The 22,034-nt window shown below is 34.3% G+C and overlaps 3 protein-coding genes across 4 annotated transcripts; 1 reads left to right on the top strand and 2 right to left on the bottom strand.

Annotated features, from left to right (window-relative positions):
- Window positions 1-8: 8 nt before the first annotated feature.
- Window positions 9-1,856, top strand: RpS3A (ribosomal protein S3A). The gene is made up of 4 exons (XM_088032387.1): window positions 9-132; window positions 398-621; window positions 794-996; window positions 1,491-1,856. The coding sequence occupies exons 1-4, from the start codon at window positions 71-73 to the stop codon at window positions 1,803-1,805; spliced, it is 804 nt and encodes a 267-aa protein (XP_087888513.1). The 5' UTR covers window positions 9-70; the 3' UTR covers window positions 1,806-1,856.
- Window positions 1,832-3,592, bottom strand: Had1 (beta Hydroxy acid dehydrogenase 1). Its single transcript, XM_088032385.1, has 4 exons — window positions 3,292-3,592; window positions 3,053-3,240; window positions 2,442-2,625; window positions 1,832-2,391 (listed from the first exon to the last, which is right to left on the bottom strand). Exons 1-4 carry the CDS (start codon window positions 3,318-3,320, stop codon window positions 1,860-1,862), a joined length of 933 nt encoding a protein of 310 aa, XP_087888511.1. The 5' UTR covers window positions 3,321-3,592; the 3' UTR covers window positions 1,832-1,859.
- Window positions 3,593-6,431: 2,839 nt separating this feature from the next.
- LOC148177753 (43 kDa receptor-associated protein of the synapse homolog) lies at window positions 6,432-21,183 on the bottom strand. Of its 2 annotated transcripts, none has more exons than XM_088032717.1 (9): window positions 21,061-21,183; window positions 20,772-20,997; window positions 20,570-20,721; window positions 17,616-17,738; window positions 9,609-9,993; window positions 9,464-9,562; window positions 9,224-9,415; window positions 8,973-9,172; window positions 6,432-6,891 (listed from the first exon to the last, which is right to left on the bottom strand). In XM_088032717.1, exons 1-9 carry the CDS (start codon window positions 21,099-21,101, stop codon window positions 6,708-6,710), a joined length of 1,602 nt encoding a protein of 533 aa, XP_087888843.1. In that variant the 5' UTR covers window positions 21,102-21,183; the 3' UTR covers window positions 6,432-6,707. The 2 variants fall into 2 exon arrangements, with proteins under 2 accessions (XP_087888843.1, XP_087888844.1); XM_088032718.1 differs by having other exon boundaries at window positions 21,064-21,183.
- Window positions 21,184-22,034: the final 851 nt, after the last annotated feature.

Below are 22,034 nucleotides of genomic sequence, written 5' to 3'. Positions count from 1 at the left end.
ATTTTACTCCCGCAAGTGTGGTCACGCGTCTTTGACAACTGTCACTTCTCTTTTCGTGTGGCAGTCCAAGATGGCAGTCGGTAAAAATAAGGGCCTTTCCAAAGGAGGCAAAAAGGGAGTTAAAAAGAAGATGTAAGTAAAAAATCTACATTTATTTTTATCCCTTAACGTGTCTCGCATAATGTTCCATTGAAAAAATGCCGATTTTTGCGAGGATGATCGTGAAAAAACCGGACTTATGTCCATGCCGCCACCACAAAATCGTGTTTTTGCAAACAATATTTACAAAACACCGACTTGTGTAGTCAACTGTCTTAACTTTGAGTCAGTTTTTCTTCGTTTTAGTTGCAGTGTCTTGATTTGAGCATGTTGTAATTTGAGGTTATGTTGTTTTTAGTGTGGACCCTTTCACCCGCAAGGACTGGTACGATGTGAAAGCCCCATCCATGTTCGCCCTGAGACAGGTGGGCAAGACTCTAGTAAATCGTACCCAAGGTACTAGGATAGCATCCGAGGGGCTCAAAGCGCGAGTCTTTGAAGTCTCTTTGGCCGATCTTCAGAATGATAACGACGCGGAACGCTCCTTCAGGAAGTTCAGGCTCATCGCTGAGGATGTTCAAGGTACTTTTCATTCAGTTTGTTCGAATTTTTGTCTTATTATTATGATGAGTCTACCTAGCTCGCATTGAACAACCCATGTTGAGAATTTGTTCCCTAAAATTCAAACTGATTTTTCGTTCTTTTATCTAGTTTTTACTAGTGATTTCGTGAGAGTAACCTTGGTAACTTTTAGGTAGGAATGTCCTGACGAATTTCCATGGTATGGATTTGACCACTGACAAACTTAGATCGATGGTCAAGAAGTGGCAGACTTTGATTGAAGCTTCTGCTGACGTGAAGACTACTGATGGGTACCTATTGAGGGTTTTCTGCATTGGATTCACCAATAAGGACCAGTTGTCACAGAGGAAGACGTGTTATGCTCAGCATACCCAGGTAAATTTCAGGTTGGCAGCATTCCTATTCCTAGCTTTGACTTTTTGGGTTGTACAATTTGTGCGGCGTTACAACTTCGGAAAAACTCGAATTTCTATGGGGTATTCCATGCCAAATCAACCACTTTTCGATTTGGCTGAAAGTTTTTCATCTTTTTTCTACCCTATGAAAAACAGTTTTCGGAATTTTTTCAAATTTTTTTTCTCAACCCAAAAAAAACTTCCTTAAAAATTAACTTATTGGGACGTTTTTTTTTTTCAAAGAACAGACAGACACACCGAGTCGTAGCGGTACAGATCACTGCGTTTTTTTTTAAATTAGTCGCAAGAACGAAGTATTGTGAAACCCAAAAAGTAGAATTAGAATGATGATCCACTCAGCTCGCATTGACGCACCCTGATGAGAATCAGATTCCCTATATATACCACTTCTGATCGCTCCTATTCCACCCCCGAACCCCCACAGTGGGAACAAATCTAACAAACTCGCATTAGGTGCGCGGGATCCGCAAGAAGATGGTGGAAATCATCACCCGCGACATCACCGGCAGTGACTTGAAGGAAGTCGTCAACAAACTCCTCCCCGATTCCATCGCGAAAGACATCGAGAAGGCTTGCCAAGGCATCTACCCTCTCCACGATGTGTACATTCGCAAAGTGAAAGTATTGAAGAAGCCCCGATTTGAGCTTTCCAAGCTCTTGGAATTGCACGGGGATGGCGGGAAAGGAGGAGCCGGAGAACCGGGAGAGGCTGGTTCCAAAGTAGACAGACCTGAAGGGTACGAACCCCCAGTTCAGGAGACTGTTTAATTTAATTGTTTATATGAAAAAACATCTGAAAATAAAACGTTTTATTACGGAGTTTTACAGCGATTTTTTTAATTGGCTCAGTTTGGTGAGAGCTAGATCCCTCCATTGCCTGCGCTCCTGTAGTTTCTCTAGGGGGACTTGGTTCTCTAGTTGTTTCGCGATTTCGTTGACAAGGGGGCCCTCCCACTTCTGAAGAGGCTTGAAGTCCTTACTCACCCCGAAGATGGTGTTACTGTACTTGTTACAATAATCAACGAAGCCTTCGGCGTTCAAATGGGTGGTTTCCAAGGGCCCCAAGAAGGCGTACCGCATCCCCAAACCGTCGGACATCACCTTATCGATGTCTTTAACATCCAGGATACCATCAGCCACCAAATTCCACGTCTCGTTCAAAAGAGCGTACTGAAGACGATTGACCACGAAACCATTCACTTCTTTGGAGAGCGAAACGGGGGTTTGACCAATCTCCTCCATTATGGCGCGGGTCTTCTTCGCCACCGCTGGATCGGTCCATGGTGCTGGCACCACTTCCACCAAAGGGACGTAGTAAGGAGGGTTCACAGGGTGCGACACTACGAAGTTTTTCCTACAAAAACAACAGTTGAGTGACCGCAAGATTGGTAATCAGTCAAGTACTTGTTCTTCAAGTGGTCGGAAAACAGCGACGGGAGAAACGTCGAGGTGGAACTGGAGAAGATAGTGGTGGGACCAGCGAGGTCATCGACGCTTTTCCACACTTTTCTCTTGAGGTCGAGGTTTTCCGGGATGCACTCTTGGATGAGGACGGCGTCTTTGACCGCCTCCGGCAAGCTGGTGGTGCCTGAAAATAAGATAAAATACCTCACAGTTCGGCGGAAGAGAATTTTATTCGAAGAAAATTGCTCATGGAAACGAAAACCAACAATGTATTCTCTTTTAGAAAAAGTGAATTGCTCCAAAAATAAGCGAAATATCGACAAATTAAGTCTTGGTCGAAAATATAATTTTTAAAATTTTTAAAAATCGAGATAACACTTGATTCTTATGTAGAAAGACGATGGCGCAAACTGTTTCAATTTATTTCTTTTAGTTTCGGAGATATCGGGGTTGAAATATTTGGAGAAAACCGAAAATTCGAAAATGCAAAAATCCAAAAATAAGAACGGCCATAACTAGTTTATTTGTTGGCCAATTTGACCGAAACTCAGGTTTTTGGATTCCTCGTGAAATTCTACGTAAAATGAACGTAACCGAGCCTTAGCACCCACCTTTAATACACGCGAATTGCTGCGCCGCGGTGAGCTTCCCCCTCAGAAGTCCGTTCTTCTCCAGCTGCTTCAGCTGCGTCTCGATGTCTTGCAAAGCAGATTCGATCTGTTTGGGCTCGATGTCGTAGATGGTGACTTGGTAGCCCACACTGGCGAAGAGCATCGCCCAGGAGCGCCCGATCAACCCACTGAAAGTGTTTGAATTTAGCGCCGGAATGACGTATAACCCCAAAACTCACCTGCCAACAATTCCTATTTTTCTCGACATCTTCGCAGGAGCTCGCGTTGGTAACTGACGAAGGTGACTTTCAGTTTTAAATTAAATAGATATCGAGGATATTTGTGCTGTACTGAATTGTTTACGTTGTACTTTAGATTAGCTGCGACAAGGTCAGATTTGTGACACGATCGGCTTAGAGTTGAAACTCATTTAAATCGGTGATTTTCCGTTATCTCGAATTCTTTGAATTCGGAATTAAAGGCAACGCACACTTTTTGTGCAACGTGATCGTTGCATCAAGGCTGGCTATGAAATGACCGCTCGGTTCAAATGTGGGTTTGGATTTTTTTATTGACAGTTGTAGTTAACCTCAATCTAAAGAAAAAAGGAAGTTTTAGGGAAAAAACTGTTCTAGTTGAAGTTTGAAGACTAAAAATCTAAAACTTTGACACATAACACTAATTAAAATGTTGACGGAAGTGACATTTTCAATCTTTTTTCACATAGTTATATGCACTATGAAAACGAAGCGGCAAATAGGAAATGACAGGAGTTTCACAGCCACCTTTGATGCTATATGTCATACCAATTGATAGTGTGGCCCCCATTTTAGTGTTAACTAGTATACATGAATGACCAGTGTATTGTATTGTGTTAGTAAAATTCATTAAAGTTGGTACTAATTGGGGTGTTTTGAAGAAGAGGGGGATATCGTGTCAAACGTCAATATGTCAAAATGGATTTGTTTACACTAACCTACAAACTTAAATTTATGAACTTCGCTGGTTCTTAAAAACTGCACTGTGAATTGAAAGTAGTTGGCAAAACACTAAAAAAGAGATACCGGTCCTTTCTTACACTGGACCGGTGCATAAGCTGCCATTGAAGACTTCGCAATGATAGGTTACATCTGTTACATCTAATACAAAGAGGTACGCCCTAAACTCATCCATAGGCTTTTTGGGGCAAGATTATATCAGATTAATGATTTCAAGATTTCATTATATTTATCATTTTGCACATCAATGCAGTAAGAGTAACGTGTGTGAAGAAACTTTTGGAGCAAAAACTGATTTGTAGCTGGGTTTAGAGATAAAATTGACATCTTTGCTTTATGCTTATTATTTGTAAACTACAAGAAAAGTGGTGTTTGCCTTTGACAACAATTTTGACAGAGTTTGAAGATTCCTTCAGAGTTTGACATAGTAGGGCATTTGGTCATAAAGTTAATAATGTGTGCTGAATTTACGCAAATGCAGTACGGTTGCAAACATTCATGAAGTAAAATCAAACAGTTTCCAACTAGAGTGGTTAATGTTAGAGTTATCAAATTTTGAATTTTCTACTTCTTTGTGGACGAGTAGGCCAAGATTTCGGTTAAGATTTCATTCTAGTTTCACTTGCATCACTTCTCTTGTCCTCTTTAATCCTTTAATTAGGTGATTAAACATTCGTGTTTCAAAAACACAATAGTAAACTGCTAGTCGGCGAGATTCTATTACTTCACTGTTAATAACAAACAAAGAAACCACTTATTTAAAAACCATCCCAATTTTTAATGCAATAACCTCATATTTTCGGAAGAATTCAACAGTTTTTAATGTTATTCCAACGCGAAATGTAAATGTCTCATCAATGTTTACAAATTTTGACGTTCCTGTCAAAATGCTGCCATGCATGTCGGCAACTTTTGGTGTATAAAAATATCCCTATCAAGTACATTCCTCGACACAGTTTTTGGGTACAGTCCCAAATTTCGGGCCAGGATCAACCTTTGGACCTCACTAAGGTTTGATATTAAATATAGATACATTTTTAAAGAACATCGTCATTTAGTTTCAAATCTAGTAGATTTTTCGACAAATTTTGCTGATTTCAAGGACATTTTAGCCGATTTTTATATATTTAACCGTTAAATCTTTGTAAAACTTTATTATTCTATGCATTTCAATCTCTGCTTTGCAAATACAGCCTCAAAATCGCACTTTTATAGAGAAAAATCGCCATTTAGCATCCAATTTATTTGATTTTTGCGGAATTCAAGGACATTTTGGCCGATTTCTCTAGATTTAACTGTTGCATCATTGTACAACTTCACTATTTTTCGAATACAGCTTCAAAATTGCTTCTTTATGGAAAAAATCGTCTCTTAGCATCAAATGTAGTTGCTTTTCGACGAATTTTGCACATTTTAGCCGATTTCTTCATATTTAACCGTTGAATCTTTGTAAAACTTTATTATTTTAGTTATTTTAATCTCTACTTTGCAAATACAGCCTCAAAACCGAACCTTTATCGAGAAAATTGTCATTTAGCATCAAATTTAGTTGATTTTTCGACAAATTATGCGGATTTCAAGCACATTTTAGCCGATATCTCTAGTTTTTAACCGTTGTATCTTTGTATAACTTTATTATTTTATGAATTTCGATTAATAATTTGCGAATACCGTCTCAAACACCGCTTCTTTATAGAGAAAATCGGCATTTAGCATCAAATTTAGTTGATTTTTCGATGAATTTTGCGGATTTCAAGCACATTTTAGCCAATTTTTCCATATTTAACCGTTTAATCTTTGTAAAACTTCATTATTTTATGCATTTTAATCTCTACTTTAAAAATATAGCCTCAAAACCACACTTTTTGCTGATTTTGCTGATTTTAAGCAAATTTTAAATTTTGCTGTTCAAGTAGAAGGTGAAAATTTTGAAATTTCTATTTTTTTTTTTATATTTGGCAATCCGCGGAGCACCTGGTTCAGTGCAACCTTGTTAATTGAAATGTTACTGTTCCTGAGTAATACGACACGTCAAGGTTACTCTGTAATAATAATAATTTAGAGATTCAACAGCAAATATAATCACAACGAGCGGTCAGACGAAAAGGTCTTTGTAATCGACTTAACAGCGCGATAAAATTAATTACTTCGGAATAGTCGTGTCATTCCATAAAACAAATGATAACCTATTAAATAACTACGCTTCCTTGAAAAAAAAAGATCACATTGAAACCACTAAATTACGAAATCAATTAATTGTAGCCTTGCATTGTGTTCCGTTTTTGTGGGGACGAAAATAATTGCATAAAATCGCATAATCCGTATAATTTGATTAAATTATCTTATATACAATAATAATAATATTTACAATAAAAATCTCATATTTACACAAACTCGTCCGTTTTCCTGACACGTGATATAATGATATTCGGACTGGAAAGAAACCGCCTAATCTACATTTGAAAATATCAAGTTCATAGAAGTGCAGTGGTAGAAGAGTGCGTCATTTTCCAATAGAATTTTAACACCTACAATAAGTCCTAACTCTACCAGAATCTAGTACTAAAGATGTGTGATGATTGTTCGCTGGATGATTGTACAACGGTGGAAAAGAACAAAGTCAGACTTTACGAAATGAGCAATTTTGATTAACAAAGCTAGACTGAACTCGTGGCTTGATGCGACGTACAGTGGCTGTCCGAGGAACACACGGAAAGTGGCACCGGACTGTACGAGGGATTGTATTCTGTACAGTTTAAATAGAGTCTAGAACTGGTCCGATCGCATTCGGGACACGATCGTTTCTTCTTTTTGCTTCGTCTGAACAGGTCGTAGGCACATCTGAAAAAAAAAGCGAGATTTGTAGGTTTTTGGAAATCTCAATTTCTAAATTCGGACGTTTCAACTCAAATTGAAATATGGCACACTTGGTAAACGAGTCAGAAGTAGCAATGTCGTCAAATTTTATCGATGGAGTATGAAAATTTCGAAAGATACGAATTTTAATAGAAAATTTTGTAAATTTTTGAAAATCAAAATTTTTAAATTCTGTCTTTCAAACTCTATCAAGTTGTAATTTAGCACACTTGATAAACGAGTTTGAAATATGTAGCAATCTCGTAAAATTTCGTGTATAAAATCTATCAAAGTTACAAATTTTTATATAAAATTTTGAACATTTTTGGAAATAAAAATTTCTAAATTTTGTCTCTTTCGCTCAATCAATTTGAAATTTGGCACAGTAGATAATAAACGAGGTCGAAGTAGTAATTTTAATAGAAAATTTTGTAAATTTTTGTAAATCAAAATTTCTAAATTTGTTCGTTTCAACTCAATCAATTTGTAATTGGGCACAGTTGATAAACGAGTCTGAAGTAGTAACCTCTCCAAAATTTGACCAATGAAGTATAAAAACTTCGAAAGTTACAAATTTTTATATAAATTTTTAAAATTTTCAGAAATCAAAATTTCTTAATTTTGGACTGTTGAACTCAATCAATTTGTTATTTGTCACAGTTAATAGATTAGTCAGAAATAGTAATCTTTCTAAATTTCATCGCTGAAGAATTAAAAATTCCAAAGTTACGAAATTAACCACAAAATTTTGAAAATTTTTGGAAATAGAATTTTTAAAATTCTGTTTCTTTTACTCAATCAGGTTGTAATTTGGGACGCTTGATAAACGGACCAGAAATAGTAACCTCCTCAAATTTCATCGAAAAAGTATAAAAACTTCCAAAGTTACGAATTTTAATAGAAAATTTTGTACATTTTGCAAATCAAAATTTCTAAATTCTGTTTCTTCTACTCAATCAAGTTGTAATTTGGCAAACTTGATAAACGAGTTAAAAATATGTAGTAATCTCCCAAAATTTCGTGAATAAAGTATTAAAACTTTTAAAGTTACAAATTTTTATATAAAATTTTGTAAATTTTTGTAATTCAAAATTTCTAAATTTGACGTTTTCAACTGCATCAATTTGTAATTTGCCTCAGTTTTAATAAGTGAGAAATAGTAATCTCTCCAAATTTCATCGATGAAGAGTAAATACTTTAAAAGTTACGAAATTGAATACAAAATTTTGAAAATTTTTGGACATAAAAATGTCTAAATTCTGTCTCTTCGATTCAATCAATTTGAAATTTGGCACAGTGGATAAACGAGGTCGAAGTAGTAGTTTCTCTAAATTTGACCAATAAAGTATGAAATTTTCCAAAGTTATAAATTTTAATCAAAAATTTTGTAAATTTTTGGAAATCAAAATTTCTAAATTTGGTCTTTTCAACTTGATTAGTTTGTAATTTGCCACAGTTAATAAATCAGTCAGAAATAGTAATCTCTTCAAATTTCATCGATAAAGAATGAAAACTTCCAAAGTTACGAAATTGAATACAAAATTTTTAAACATTTTTGGAAAAATCAAAATTTGTAAATTCTGTTTTCTCCACTCAATTTATTTGTAATTTGACACAGTTGATAAAGAAGTCAGAAATTATAACCTCGCCAAATTTCATCGATAAGTATGAAAACTTAACCAAAATTACACATTATTATACAAAATTTTGTATATTTTTGAAAATCAAAATTTCTAAATTCTGTCTCTTTAACTCTATCAAGTTGTAATTTGGCATACTAGATAAACGAACTAGAAATAGTAATCTCTCAAACTTTCAATGATAAAATATAAAAACCTCCAACGTTACAAATTTTTATACAAAATTTTACAGATTATCGAAAGTTAAAATTTAAAATTTTTAAATTCTGTGCCTTTAACTCAATCAATTTGTAATTTGGCACAGTTATAAGTCGAGTCAGAAGTAATAACCTCCCCAAATTTCAACGATAACACAAGAAAACTTCCAAAGTTGTGTGCCAAAAGACCAAAAACGGGTAGAAAAAAGTCCACTTTTCCCCGTCTTACCTTGCATGTAAGATATGAGCGCATGGCAGAGCTTCAAGCGAATCACTTTCGAGGCCGTAGGGAGACCCACAGCCCCCACACATCAAATCGAGGTCTTGTTGCAACCGAAACGCAACCCTCTCATGATGCAGTTTTTGGTCTTCGTCCCCCAGGGCGTGGTAGATGCGTGAAAGTCGCATTCGCACCGTTCGCACCAATAGCTACAAAGAAAAATGAAAGAAATGTGAAGTTAGTTGGGGAGTTTGGACTACTTTAGCACCGACAGAACTAGCTACTTCTAACAGTCTTGTGTTGAATTCTAATGGTCGGCAGTTGCAGATTTTGTGCTGGAGTCGGAGCGCTTCCAGACAGCGTGCCGCTCCATCCATCGACTCCATCTGGATGACGCGGTCGCCCATCGCCGCCGCCGAGCCCATGGCGGTTTCGTACTGTCTGAACGCTTTCTAAAATTCCAGGGGTTTAGTCAAACTCCGACTATAAGCCAATCTTACATTAATATCCGATTTCTTTCTGTAGATGTCGCCCATGATCCTAATACTCCTCGCATAGGTCGCTTGATCCCCCGACACCAACGCCAGCCTGGTGGCCTCCTGCAACTCATCTTGTAAACCACCTCCATGAGTATAATTTTTTTACCGAGCAGTAATCATGGGCGTCCCCCAACTCCCCTTGCTTCCTCAACGCCGAGGCCATTTGCAGCAACGCCGCGCGGTGATGTCTCGAATTTAAGTCGCCTAATTGTAAAGACCGCGAGAGATCGTAGGCCTTAGAAGCGTATTTCGCGCTTTTGTCGGCGTCTTGGAGGCGACTGAAGAGCTCTGAAAGACCGACGTACACTTGGAGTTCTAAAGCGGGGTCGTGGACAGCCTGGGCTATCCTGTGGGCGTGCTGGAAACTGTCCAAGGCTTTGTTGAAACCTGCTAGCTCCAGGTAAACGGAGCCCACGGTGAGGTGGACGTGGCCGGCGGTGGTGCATTGCTCGCATTCGTTGTACAAGGAGTGGCGGGCGTAGGCCAAAGCTCTAAAAAAACGGTTAAAAAGTGGAGCTCTTCCTCTAGGGAGGAAATTTCGCGGTGCGGGCTCTTGGTGCGTAAATGACTGTTGAAATGCGATGAATAAAACTACAACAACTAAACAAAACTTTTACGGCGCAAAACTGTGAGGGAACGAAAAAAGAAAAACAAAAAAAGTAAAAAAAACAACTACCCACTAAAAAACAAACAACAACTATTCACAAATTTGATCAATAAAGTATAAAAACTTCGAAAGTTACGCAATTGAATACAAAATTTTGAAAATTTTTGGAAATGAAAATTTCTAAATTTTGTCTCTTCTACTTAATCAAGTTGTAATTTGGCACACTTGATGAAGGGGTCAGAAATAGTAACGTCCCCAAATTTCATCGACAAAGTATAAAAACTTCCAAAGTTACGAATTTTTATATAAAATTTTGCAAATTTTGGAAATCAAAATGCCTAAATTTGGTCTTTTCAACTCAATCAGTTTGTAATTTGCCACAGTTAATAAATCAGTCAGAAATAGTAATCTCTCCAAATTTCATCGATGAAGAATGAAAACTTCCAAAGTTACGAAATTGAACAAAAAATTTTGAAAATTTTTGGAAATAAAAATTTTTAAATTCAGTCTCTTCTACTTAATCAATTTGTAATTTGGTACACTTCATAAATGGGTCAGAAATAGTAACATCCACAAATTTCATCGGCAAAGTATAAAAACTTCCAAAGTTACGAATTTTAATAGAAAATTTTGTACATTTTTGAAAATAAAAATTTCAAAATTCTGTCTCTTTTACTCGATCAAGTTGTAATTTGGCACACTTGATAAACGAGTTAGAAATAGTAATCTCGCGAAATTTGGTGAATAAAGTATAAAAATTTTAAAGTTACAAATTTTTATACAAAGTTTTGAAAATTTTTGGAAATCTAAATTTATAAATTCTGTCTCTTCCACTCAATCAATTTGTGATTTGGCAAAGTTGATAATCAAGTCTAAAGTAGTAACTTTCCTAAATTTCATCGATGACGTATGGAAACTTTTAAAGTTACAAATTTTTATACAAAATTTTTGAACATTTTTGGATTTCTAAATTTGTAAATTCTGTTTCCTCCACTCAATCAATTTGAAATTTGACACAGTGGATAAACGAGGTCGAAGTAGTAATCTCTCCCAATTTGAACAATAAATAATGAAAATTTCTAAAGTTACAAATTTTAACAGAAAATTTTGTAAATTTTTGGAAATCAAAGTTTCTAAATTTGGTCTTTTCAACTCAATCCATTTGTAATTAATTAATAAATTAGTCAGAAGTAGTAATCTCTTCAAATTTCATCGATGAAGAATAAAAACTTCCAAAGTTATGCAATTGAATACAAAATTTTGAAAATTTTTGGAAATGAAAATTTCTAAATTTTGTCTCTTCTACTCAATCAAGTTGTAATTTGGCACACTTGATAAAGGGGTCAGAAATAGTAACGTCGCCAAATTTCATCGACAAAGTGTCAAAAACTTCTAAAGTTACGAATTTTAATATAAAATTTTGTACATTTTTTTTTTGTAAAATTTTTAAATTCTGTCTCTTCTACTCAATCAATTTAAAATTTGACACAGTGGATTAATGAGGTCAAAGGAGTAGTCTCTCCAAATTTGAACAATAAAGTATAAAAACTTCCAAAGTTACGAATTTTAATAGAAAATTTTGTACTTTCTTGAAAATAAAATTTCAAAATTCTGTCTTTTCTACTCGATCAAGTTGTAATTTGGCACACTTGATAAACGAGTTAGAAATAGTAATCTCGCGAAATTTGGTGAATAAAGTATAAAAAATTTTAAAGTTACAAATTTTTATACAAAGTTTTGAAAATTTTTGGAAATCTAAATTTATAAATTCTGTCTCTTCCACTCAATCAATTTGTGAATTGGCAAAGTTGATAATCAAGTCTAAAGTAGTTACTTTCCTAAATTTCATCGATGACGTATGGAAACTTTTAAAGTTACAAATTTTTATTCAAAATTTTTGAACATTTTTGGATTTCTAAATTTGTAAATTCTGTTTCCTCCACTCAATCAATTTGAAATTTGACACAGTATATAAACGAGGTCGAAGTAGTAATCTCTCCCAATTTGAACAATAAATAATGAAAATTTCCAAAGTTACGAATTTTAACAGAAAATTTTGAAAATTTTTGGAAATCAAAGTTTCTAAATTTGGTCTTTTCAACTCAATCCATTTGTAATTAATTAATAAATTAGTCAGAAGTAGTAATCTCTTCAAATTTCATCGATGAAGAATAAAAACTTCCAAAGTTATGCAATTGAATACAAAATTTTGAAAATTTTTGGAAATGAAAATTTCTAAATTTTGTCTCTTCTACTCAATCAAGTTATAATTTGGCACACTTGATAAAGGGGTCAGAAATAGTAACGTCGCCAAATTTCATCGACAAAGTGTCAAAAACTTCTAAAGTTACGAATTTTAATATAAAATTTTGTACATTTTTGAAAATAAAAATTTCAAAATTCTGTCTCTTCTACTCGATCAAGTTGTAATTTGGCACACTTGATAAACGAGTTAGAAATAGTAATCTCGCGAAATTTGGTGAATAAAGTATAAAAATTTTAAAGTTACAAATTTTTATACAAAGTTTTGAAAATTTTTGGAAATCTAAATTTATAAATTCTGTCTCTTCCACTCAATCAATTTGTGATTTGGCAAAGTTGATAATCAAGTCTAAAGTAGTAACTTTCCTAAATTTCATCGATGACGTATGGAAACTTTTAAAGTTACAAATTTTTATACAAAATTTTTGAACATTTTTGGATTTCTAAATTTGTAAATTCTGTTTCCTCCACTCAATCAATTTGAAATTTGACACAGTGGATAAACGAGGTCGAAGTAGTAATCTCTCCCAATTTGAACAATAAATAATGAAAATTTCCAAAGTTACAAATTTTAACAGAAAATTTTGTAAATTTTTGGAAATCAAAGTTTCTAAATTTGGTCTTTTCAACTCAATCCATTTGTAATTAATTAATAAATTAGTCAGAAGTACTAATCTCTTCAAATTTCATCGATGAAGAATAAAAACTTCCAAAGTTATGCAATTGAATACAAAATTTTGAAAATTTTTGGAAATGAAAATTTCTAAATTTTGTCTCTTCTACTCAATCAAGTTGTAATTTGGCACACTTGATAAAGGGGTCAGAAATAGTAACGTCGCCAAATTTCATCGACAAAGTGTCAAAAACTTCTAAAGTTACGAATTTTAATATAAAATTTTGTACATTTTTTTTTGTAAAATTTTTAAATTCTGTCTCTTCTACTCAATCAATTTAAAATTTGACACAGTGGATTAATGAGGTCAAAGGAGTAGTCTCTCCAAATTTGAACAATAAAGTATAAAAACTTCCAAAGTTACGAATTTTAATAGAAAATTTTGTACTTTCTTGAAAATAAAATTTCAAAATTCTGTCTTTTCTACTCGATCAAGTTGTAATTTGGCACACTTGATAAACGAGTTAGAAATAGTAATCTCGCGAAATTTCGTGAATAAAGTATAAAAACTTTTAAAGTTACAATTTCTTTTACAAAATTTTTGAACATTTTTGGATATCTAAATTTGTAAATTCTGTTTTCTCCACTCAGCGTATCAGAGCGGGGCAGAGTGGACTAGTTGCGATGAATAAAATGCGATCAACCGTAAAACTTCAGTTTCTATTTAAATTATTGCTCTTATTTCCCTTAATATTGAAAAGTTATTTTCCTCGTGGATGCAAAACATCGTAAATTTACTCCAAGACGTCAGCAGATAGACCCCGTAAAATTCCCTCGGTTATAAAAACCGCCGTCTCATCAAAATTTAATTGCCCTTTATACATCTTGCAAGTGCGATCAATAATTTCAAGAGTCCTAGTTGAAAATTTATGCCACGCAAATCTGTCTGCGAAACTTTCGACTGACATAAAAATGATCGTTTACAACTGTCTTACATAACATTTAGCATTACTGTGAAGCTACATTAGTCCGGATTAGAAATGCGGTCATTCCGGGAACTCCGGCGACCTTTAAACTTTTCCCCGCCCGGAGTTCTTCGAGATTTGTTGACTTAAGGTCACAGCGTAACAGGGAAAATGCAATAATCGAGTTTTGAGCACAATTCACGGTTTTATTGTGACCGAATTCGTCACTTGATGCCTCTGGAAAAAGGGATTCGAGGGTTTAATGCGTGTCACGTGATTTTTTTAGAGAGAGGTTTTAAGTGGGCTCGAGTTTATTACAAAGAGAAATGGGAGTTTGTAAATAGAGTGGAAGTTATTGTTTGTTTTTTTCATTTAAAGTTTAATCAAAGTTGTCGGATGAAGAAATCTTTCCAGGAATTCGGAGCGTCTGAAAAAGGCAACAGGTTTTGTTCTTACTGACTCTGGAGGCGAGCGAAGCGAGCTAAGCCTTCATTCTAAAAATCCGATTTACTGTCATTTTGTTTCGAGCGAACGACGTTAAAAACTTCTCGCAGAAATATTTAATAATCTTACAAAAGTTAAATATAAAAACTTTCAAAGTTACAAATTTTAATAGAAAATTTTGGAAATTTTTGGAAATCAAAATTTCTAAATTTGGTCTTTTCAACTCAACCCATTTGTAATTTGCCACAGTTAATAATTCGGTCGAAAGTAGTAATCTCTCCAAATTTCATCATGAAGGATGAAAACTTTCAAAGTTACGAAATTGAATCCAAAATTTTGAACATTTTTGAAAATCATAATTTTTAAATTCTGTCTCTTCCACTCAATCAATCTGAAATTTGGCACAGTGGATAAACGAAGCCGAAATAGTAGTCTCTCCAAATTTGAACAATAAAGTATGAAAACTTCCAAAGTTACGAATTTTTATATAAAATTTTGTACATTTTGAAAATCAAAATTTCTAAATTCTGTTTCTTCTACTCAATCAAGTTGTAATTTGGCAAACTTGATAAACGAGTTAAAAATATGTAGTAATCTCGCAAAATTTCGTGAATAAAGTATAAAAACTTTTAAAGTTACAAATTTTTATATAAAATTTTGAACATTTTTGGATATCCAAATTTCTAAATTCTGTCTCTTAAACTCAATTAATTTGTAATTGGGTACAGTTGATAAACGAGTCTGAAGTAGTTACCTCTCCAAATTTGATTAATGAATGTATAAAAACTACGAAAGTTACGAATTTTTATATAAAATTTTGTAAATTTTTGTAATTCAAAATTTCTACATTTGGTCTTTTCAACTCAATCAATTTGTAATTTGCCACAGTCAATAAATCAGTTAGAAATAGTAATCTCTTCAAATTTCATCGATGAAGAATGAAAACTTCCAAAGTTCCGAAATTGAATACAAAATTTTGAAAATTTTTGGAAATAAAAACTTCTAAATTCTGTCTCTTCTACTCAATCAATTTGAAATTTGGCACAGTGGATAAGTTAGGTCGAAGTAGCAGTCTCTCTAAATTTAAACAATAAAGTATGAAAACTTCCAAAGTTACGAATTTTTATATAAAATTTTGTAAATTTTTGTAATTCAAAATTTCTAAATTTGGTCTTTTCAACTCAATCAATTTGTAATTTGCCACAGTTAATAAATCAGTTAGAAATAGTAATCTCTTCAAATTTCATCGATGAAGAATGAAAACTTCCAAAGTTCCGAAATTGAATACAAAATTTTGAAAATTTTTGGAAATAAAAACTTCTAAATTCTGTCTCTTCTACTCAATCAATTTGAAATTTGGCACAGTGGATAAACGAAGTCGAAATAGTAGTCTCTCCAAATTTGAACAATAAAGTATGAAAACTTCCAAAGTTACGAATTTTAATAGAAAATTTTGTAAATTTTTGGAAATTAAAATTTCTAAATTTGACGTTTTCAACTCAATCAATTTGTAATTTGCCTCAGTTTTAATAAGTGAGAAATAATAATCTCTCCAAATTTCATCGATGAAGAGTAAATACTTTAAAAGTTACGAAATTGAATACAAAATTTTGAAAATTTTTGGACATAAAAATGTCTAAATTCTGTCTCTTCGATTCAATCAATTTGAAATTTGGCACAGTGGATAAACGAAGTCGAAATAGTAGTCTCTCCAAATTTGAACAATAAAGTATGAAAACTTCCAAAGTTACGAATTTTAATAGAAAATTTTGAAAACTTTTGGAAAGCAAAATTTCTAAATTTGGTCTATTTAACTCAATCAATTTGTAATTGGGCACAGTTGATAACTCAGTCAGAATAGTAATATTTAAAAATTTCATCGATGATGAATAAAAACTTCCAAAGTTTCGAAATTGAATACAAAATTTTGAAAATTTTTGGAAATAAAAATTTCAAAATCTGTTTCTTTTACTCAATTTGAAATTTGGCACAGTGGATAAACCAGGTCGAATTAGCAGTTTTTCCAATTTTGAACAATAAACTATGAAAACTTCCAAAGTTACGAATTTTAATAGAAAATTTTGGAATTTTTTGGAAATCAAAATTTCTAAATTTGGTCGTTTCTACTCAATCAATTTATAATTGGGCACAGTTGATAAACGAGTCTAAAGTAGAAATTTCACCAAAACTTCATCAATTAATTATAAAAACTATCAAAGTTACAAATTTTTATACAAAATTATGGACATTTTGGGAAATCAAAATTTCTAAATTTGGTCGTTTCAACTCAATCAATTTGTAATTGGGCACAGTTGATAAACGAGTCTGAAGTAGTAATTTTTCCAAAATTTAATCAATGAAGTATAAAAACTTCGAAAGTTACGAAATTGAATACAAAATTTTGGAAAATTTTTGGAATTAAAATTTTCTAAATTCTGTCTCTTTTATTCAATCAATTTGAAATTTAGTACAGTGGATAAGCGAGGTCAAAGTAGTAGTGTCTCCAAATGTGAACAATAAAGTATGAAAACTTCCAAAGTTACGAATTTTAATAGAAAATTTTGGAAATTTTTGGAAATCAAAATATCTAAATTTAGTCGTTTCAACTCAATCAATTTGTAATTGGACACAGTTGATAAACGAGTCTGAAGTAGTAATCTCTCCAAAATTTGATCAATGAAGTATAAAAACTTGTATATAAAATTTTGTATATTTTTGGAAATCAAAATTTCTGAATTTTGTCTCTTCAACTCTGTCAAGTTGTAGGTAATTTGGCACTTCATTCTAAAAACCCGATTTTCTGTCACTTTGTTGCGAGCGAACGACGTTAAAAACTTCTCGTTTCCGCTTATAAATCTCTTTTAATTAATTAAAATCCGCGAGACGCGTTAACAAGAGCTAGACTGTGCAAAAACTTGCCTAAAATCCATTAATCATAAAGACCGAATCGAAAAGAAGCCGTTTATGCTAATCTAGGCATCCCTCAACTAAATTAGTTAAGGGACAATGACTAAGTTTCCGGAGATGTCTAGTGATTTATCGTTGCGCGCTTTTTGGGAAAAGTTTGGTTAATTTCCGGGACGTCCCCAACGCCGGGGGCGGCGAGAAAAAATCGGAATTTCAGAACGGGGGCTCAAAAATGGTGGAGGCGCCGGGTAAACCCAACAAACCGATTTAACTCCGTCCCTGAAACAACCCCCAAACTGGCAATAACTCACATACCTTTCCAGACCTCCTAGCCGTTGGTGCGCCCTTGCTAGGCTGAGATAAGATTCCGCCCTCATGTTGGGGTTGTCTAGTTCTTCGCTGATAAAAAGCTGTCGATGGGCGTATTCCAGAGCGTCCCTACAAAAAAAAGAACGACAAAGGGATGGAAATAAGGGTTGAATTTGTCGGAATGACAACTTTGGCCGGTGAGAATCCGGACTTTATTGCGTTAAGGGTGGACTACTGGCTTTGTTTCGCGATTTGCATTTCAGATGAGCGCGGCGAAAGGGTGATTTAATTTCGGGGCTTTCTTGGGGGGCGGGTGAAACGGATTTTTACTTGGGATTATTTCTAGTCACTACTAATTAACTCCAGTTAAAAATCAACCCTTCATTGCGATTGATGTCTCACCCTCCATTTCCCACCCTCTTACTTATTCAGATTAATTCGCGGGGGTGTTGATAGTGCAACATTAATAATTCTAATTGAAGCGTTTTACCACCCCCATTGTGGTATTTACCACCGAAGAAGCTCATCCGTCAAGGGTGACAAAGTGGCTGCATGTTGAAACTCTTAATTCTTTCCAACTCGCTGAGCCGAAGGGTTGTAAAAATTGAAACTTTATGCTTGTTTTTCGAATAAATCGCTCTTTAGGGTAGTCACCCGCCATCTTGACGAAAAAACCGATTCGAGTAGGCACAACACTGCGCGTCTTTGATTAATTCCCACCCCCAAACTTGAAATGGGTCAGCAAAGGTCGATGCACCCCGATATTGGGCAACATCATCGATGCGGTCGTGGCTTTCTTAAAGGACCGTCGGGACTTTTTATGTGAGGGAAGGTTAGGGGTTGATTTTTCCGCCCCTACACACCATTAAGCTCGAATAGATGGATTCGGAACCGGAATTTTTCCGGGCGACGCGAATGTCACTCTGTTCGTTTTTTCATGAAAATGGCCGCGAAAAAAGTTGCACAAGTTGTTAAAACTGAATTTATGAAAGTCTTTCTGGGGGTGGAAAAATGGAAAAGCGAGATTTTGTTTTTTGGAGATTGAGTAAATGGGGGTTTGCGAGCTGAATAAATATTAGCAGATTGGCAGGGGGTGGAAAGGGCGCTTTGGGAGGGTGGAGCGGTTCTTTGGATTAATTTGAGTTCATTATTTTCGAGTTTTCATTAATTCTTAATTAGTGGCGGCGCCGAATATATTTTCATTTTCTTACCAATTTTGCACCTAATTAATCAATTTGTTTAAATTAGTATTTCTAATTATGGATGTGACGTTTTTCTGTCTAGTAAATCCCAAAATTATATTTACAAATAAATCCAAATTAATTAGGACATAATTTATTCATGTACTAATTTTTACTAATTATTTACGTAAATTATTTTGCGAAATTAGCAGATAATCAAGTGTCTGTCTACTAAGTAATTAATTTTAATTGGAAAATTTTACTGGAATTTCTTCTGAGCAAAATTAGTCGAAATTAGTTTTCGTACAATTTTAATTACTTACTAATTAATTATCACTGATATTTGGTAACTAGTTTGCTGTTTTTTTTTCTCTTTTGTGCTGTTTATGCAATTCTGTGCAAAGCATAGACAATTTAGCGACTAATTAATTACGAATTAAAATAAAATTGTACAAATTACTGCAAAGTAAGACAAAAGAAACCAAAACTAGTGGTATTATTACATAGTCAAAACTAAAAAGGAAAAGTCAGATTTAATCTCAGTCTACTCAGTAATTAATTTTCTTTGGAATTGAATAATTTTACTGAAACGTTTGGGATATTATTTGTTTTGAGCAAAATTAGTCAAAATTAGTCAAAATTTTTAATTGTTAACTAATTAATTATCGCTACGTTTTGTAACTAGTTTGTTATGTTTGTGTCTTTTACACAATTCAGTACTAAGAATAGACAATTTTTGGACTAATTAATTACGAATTAAAGTATAATTCTACAAATTAGTCCAAATTTAGACAAAAGAAACCAAAAGTAGTGGTATAATTAATTAAAACTAGTAAGAAAAAGTTAGATTTTAATCTCCATCTACTCAGAAATTAATTTTCTTTGGAATTAGAAAATTTTACTGGAATTTCTTCTGATCAAAATTAGTCGAAATTAGTTTTCGTACAATTTAGTTATTTACTAATTAATTATCACTGATATTTGGAAACTAGTTTGTTGTTTTTTCTCTTTGATGTTTAGACAATTCTGTGCAAAGAATAGACAATTTTTGGACTAATTAATTACGAACTAACATTAAATTGTATAAAATAGTGCAAATTAAGACAAAAGAAAGCAAAAACAGTGGTATAATTGGTCAAAACTAGTAAAAAAGTCAGATTTCAATCTCCGTCTACTCAAATTACTTTTATTTGGAATTGAATAATTTTACTGAAACGTTTGGGATATTTGTTTTGAGCAAAATGACTCAAAATTAGTTTTCATACATTTTTAATTGTTTAATAATTAATTATCAGTAATATTTCGTAACTAGTTTGATATTTTTTTGTCTTTTACACAATTCAGTACCAAGAATGGACAATTTTTAGATTGATTAATTTCGAATTAATATATAATTCTAAAAATTAGTCCAAATTGAGACAAAAGAAACCAAAAGTAGTGGTATAATTAGTCCAGTTTAGTAAGGAAAAGTCAGTTTTTAATCAAAGCGTTCAAATTTTTGTAAGTTTGCAATGTAGAATAATTAATTAGTATCCAATTATTTATAGTGTTGGTACGGATTTGTCATCTGTCAAAACCCGAGACGAATTATTTCAGTTGTCATTAATCTAAATCTGATCGCACAATTAGTCAAGATTAGGATGAAGGCAAGACAGGACGGTTCGGAATTAAATTAATCCAAGATTATATGATATCGATTTACTAATTACTAATTAATTAGGTGGTAGTAATAATTGGTAAGTTTGGGGAAAGATAACTGGGTAAACTGCAGTGTCTCACCTGTACTTGCCCCAGTCCATGTACGCCTGACACAAATACCCCAATAGAATGAACTTATCCTCCCTCTTCCTGATGGCATTCAACGCAGACTTCCACTTCCTCACCGCCTGCTGCTGCTTGTGCTGGTTGTACAACTTCACCCCCTGCTCAACCTACACACACATTCACCAATCGCCCAACCCCAAGACCCCAACCCTCTCACCTTCCTCTTGGCGATGCTGTGGTAAATCCGCGCCCTGCACGCTCGAAAACACCCCCACGTGAACAGGGGTGGCCTGGGGGTCCGCACCTCCGTGTACGTATCCCGATGCAGACTCGAATACGAGTCGTTCCAAGGCCATACCTGCTCCAACCCGTCCAAGGGATGCCGCGACCCGTCTGGGGAAGACAACAGGCGAGTGGCACTCAGCTGGTGGCTCACGCCGCCACTGCAAGCGCACAGTCAGTTCGGGGACGGCGGACGACGTCGAGACGTCGGGGGTTGATACCACTACCTGATGAAGTCGTGCGAGTTGAGGCTCTCCCAAGACATCGCCGCTCACGTGATGCACATTATGGGGGCGGCGGTCACTGCGGGGGCGGAATTCTACACTCGAGATGGACGCGGAATCACACACCCTCACGGACACCATCCAGCATCCCCGACTAAAGGAGAAGCAGATCATTATTTCGGGGGCGGTCGACGGAGATCGCATCGTGTCGGCGGCGGCGCTGGGGGCGGACCGCGTCGGGGGAGCTCGCTGCTTCGACGGGGTCATTAATTATTCTTGAAGACGATTTGAAAGGGGACGAGAAACGCGCCACGGAATTTTTTTTTCTACTTGGTATATACAGAGTGTCTCATGTTTAACTTATTTCAAAAAGTGGCTTCAATGTGGCCACGTGATTGTGTTTTTTTTTTTTCTGGCAAGTTTGCTCAAGTTAAGAACAAGAAACGAAAATTGTAAAAAATTAAAATTTTTGAAAATTTTGGATTAATTAGAAATTTTGGTTTTAACTAAATTTTCCAATATAACCGAATTTCTTTTTAAAAAATGGCTCAAATGTGATCACTGTGGGCATAATATTTTTTTAAGTGGCTTGAATGTGATCACTGCGGGCATAATATTTTTTTAAGTGGCTTGAATGTGGTCAATGCCCCCATAATATTTTTTTAAGTGGCTTGAATGTGATCAATGCGGCCATAATAATTTTTTAAGTGGTTTCAATGTGATAAACGATTGTCAAATTTTGCTTTTAAGAACAAGAGCCGAAACTTATGAAAAAATATGAAATTTTAGAAAATTTTGGATTAATTCGAAATTTTGGTTTTAACTCAATTTTGCAATATAGCACTATTTTTTTTAAAGTGGCTTAATGTGATCGCTGCGGTCACAATATTTTTTTAAGTGGCTTGAATGTGATCAACGCGACCACAATATTTTTTTTAAGTGGTTTGAATGTGATCAATGCGCCTCCAATAATT

The sequence above is a fragment of the Gnatocerus cornutus genome, chromosome 3, assembly GCF_029298725.1.
Source record: "Gnatocerus cornutus isolate USDA-ARS CGAHR chromosome 3, icGnaCorn1.1, whole genome shotgun sequence".
Classification (NCBI taxonomy): Eukaryota; Metazoa; Arthropoda; class Insecta; order Coleoptera; family Tenebrionidae; genus Gnatocerus; species Gnatocerus cornutus.
Note: the sequence above shows the minus strand (reverse complement) of the source record. Positions and strands in the feature narration are given on the sequence as shown.

Coding starts and splice junctions, on each gene's coding strand:
- LOC148177753 (XM_088032717.1), bottom strand. CDS start 21,101: ATGTCTTGGGAGAGCCTCAACTCGCACGACTTCATCAGGTA. Junction 20,998..21,060: donor TCGCACGACTTCATCAGGTA/GTGGTATCAACC, acceptor GTGCGCTTGCAG/TGGCGGCGTGAGCCACCAGC. Junction 9,416..9,463: donor GAAAGAAATCGGATATTAAT/GTAAGATTGGCT, acceptor CTGGAATTTTAG/AAAGCGTTCAGACAGTACGA.
- Had1 (XM_088032385.1), bottom strand. CDS start 3,320: ATGTCGAGAAAAATAGGAATTGTTGGCAG. Junction 2,626..3,052: donor GCAATTCGCGTGTATTAAAG/GTGGGTGCTAAG, acceptor TCTTATTTTCAG/GCACCACCAGCTTGCCGGAG. Junction 2,392..2,441: donor TCCGACCACTTGAAGAACAA/GTACTTGACTGA, acceptor TTGTTTTTGTAG/GAAAAACTTCGTAGTGTCGC.
- RpS3A (XM_088032387.1), top strand. CDS start 71: ATGGCAGTCGGTAAAAATAAGGGCCTTTCCAAAGGAGGCAAAAAGGGA. Junction 133..397: donor AAGGGAGTTAAAAAGAAGAT/GTAAGTAAAAAA, acceptor TGTTGTTTTTAG/TGTGGACCCTTTCACCCGCA. Junction 997..1,490: donor GTTATGCTCAGCATACCCAG/GTAAATTTCAGG, acceptor AACTCGCATTAG/GTGCGCGGGATCCGCAAGAA.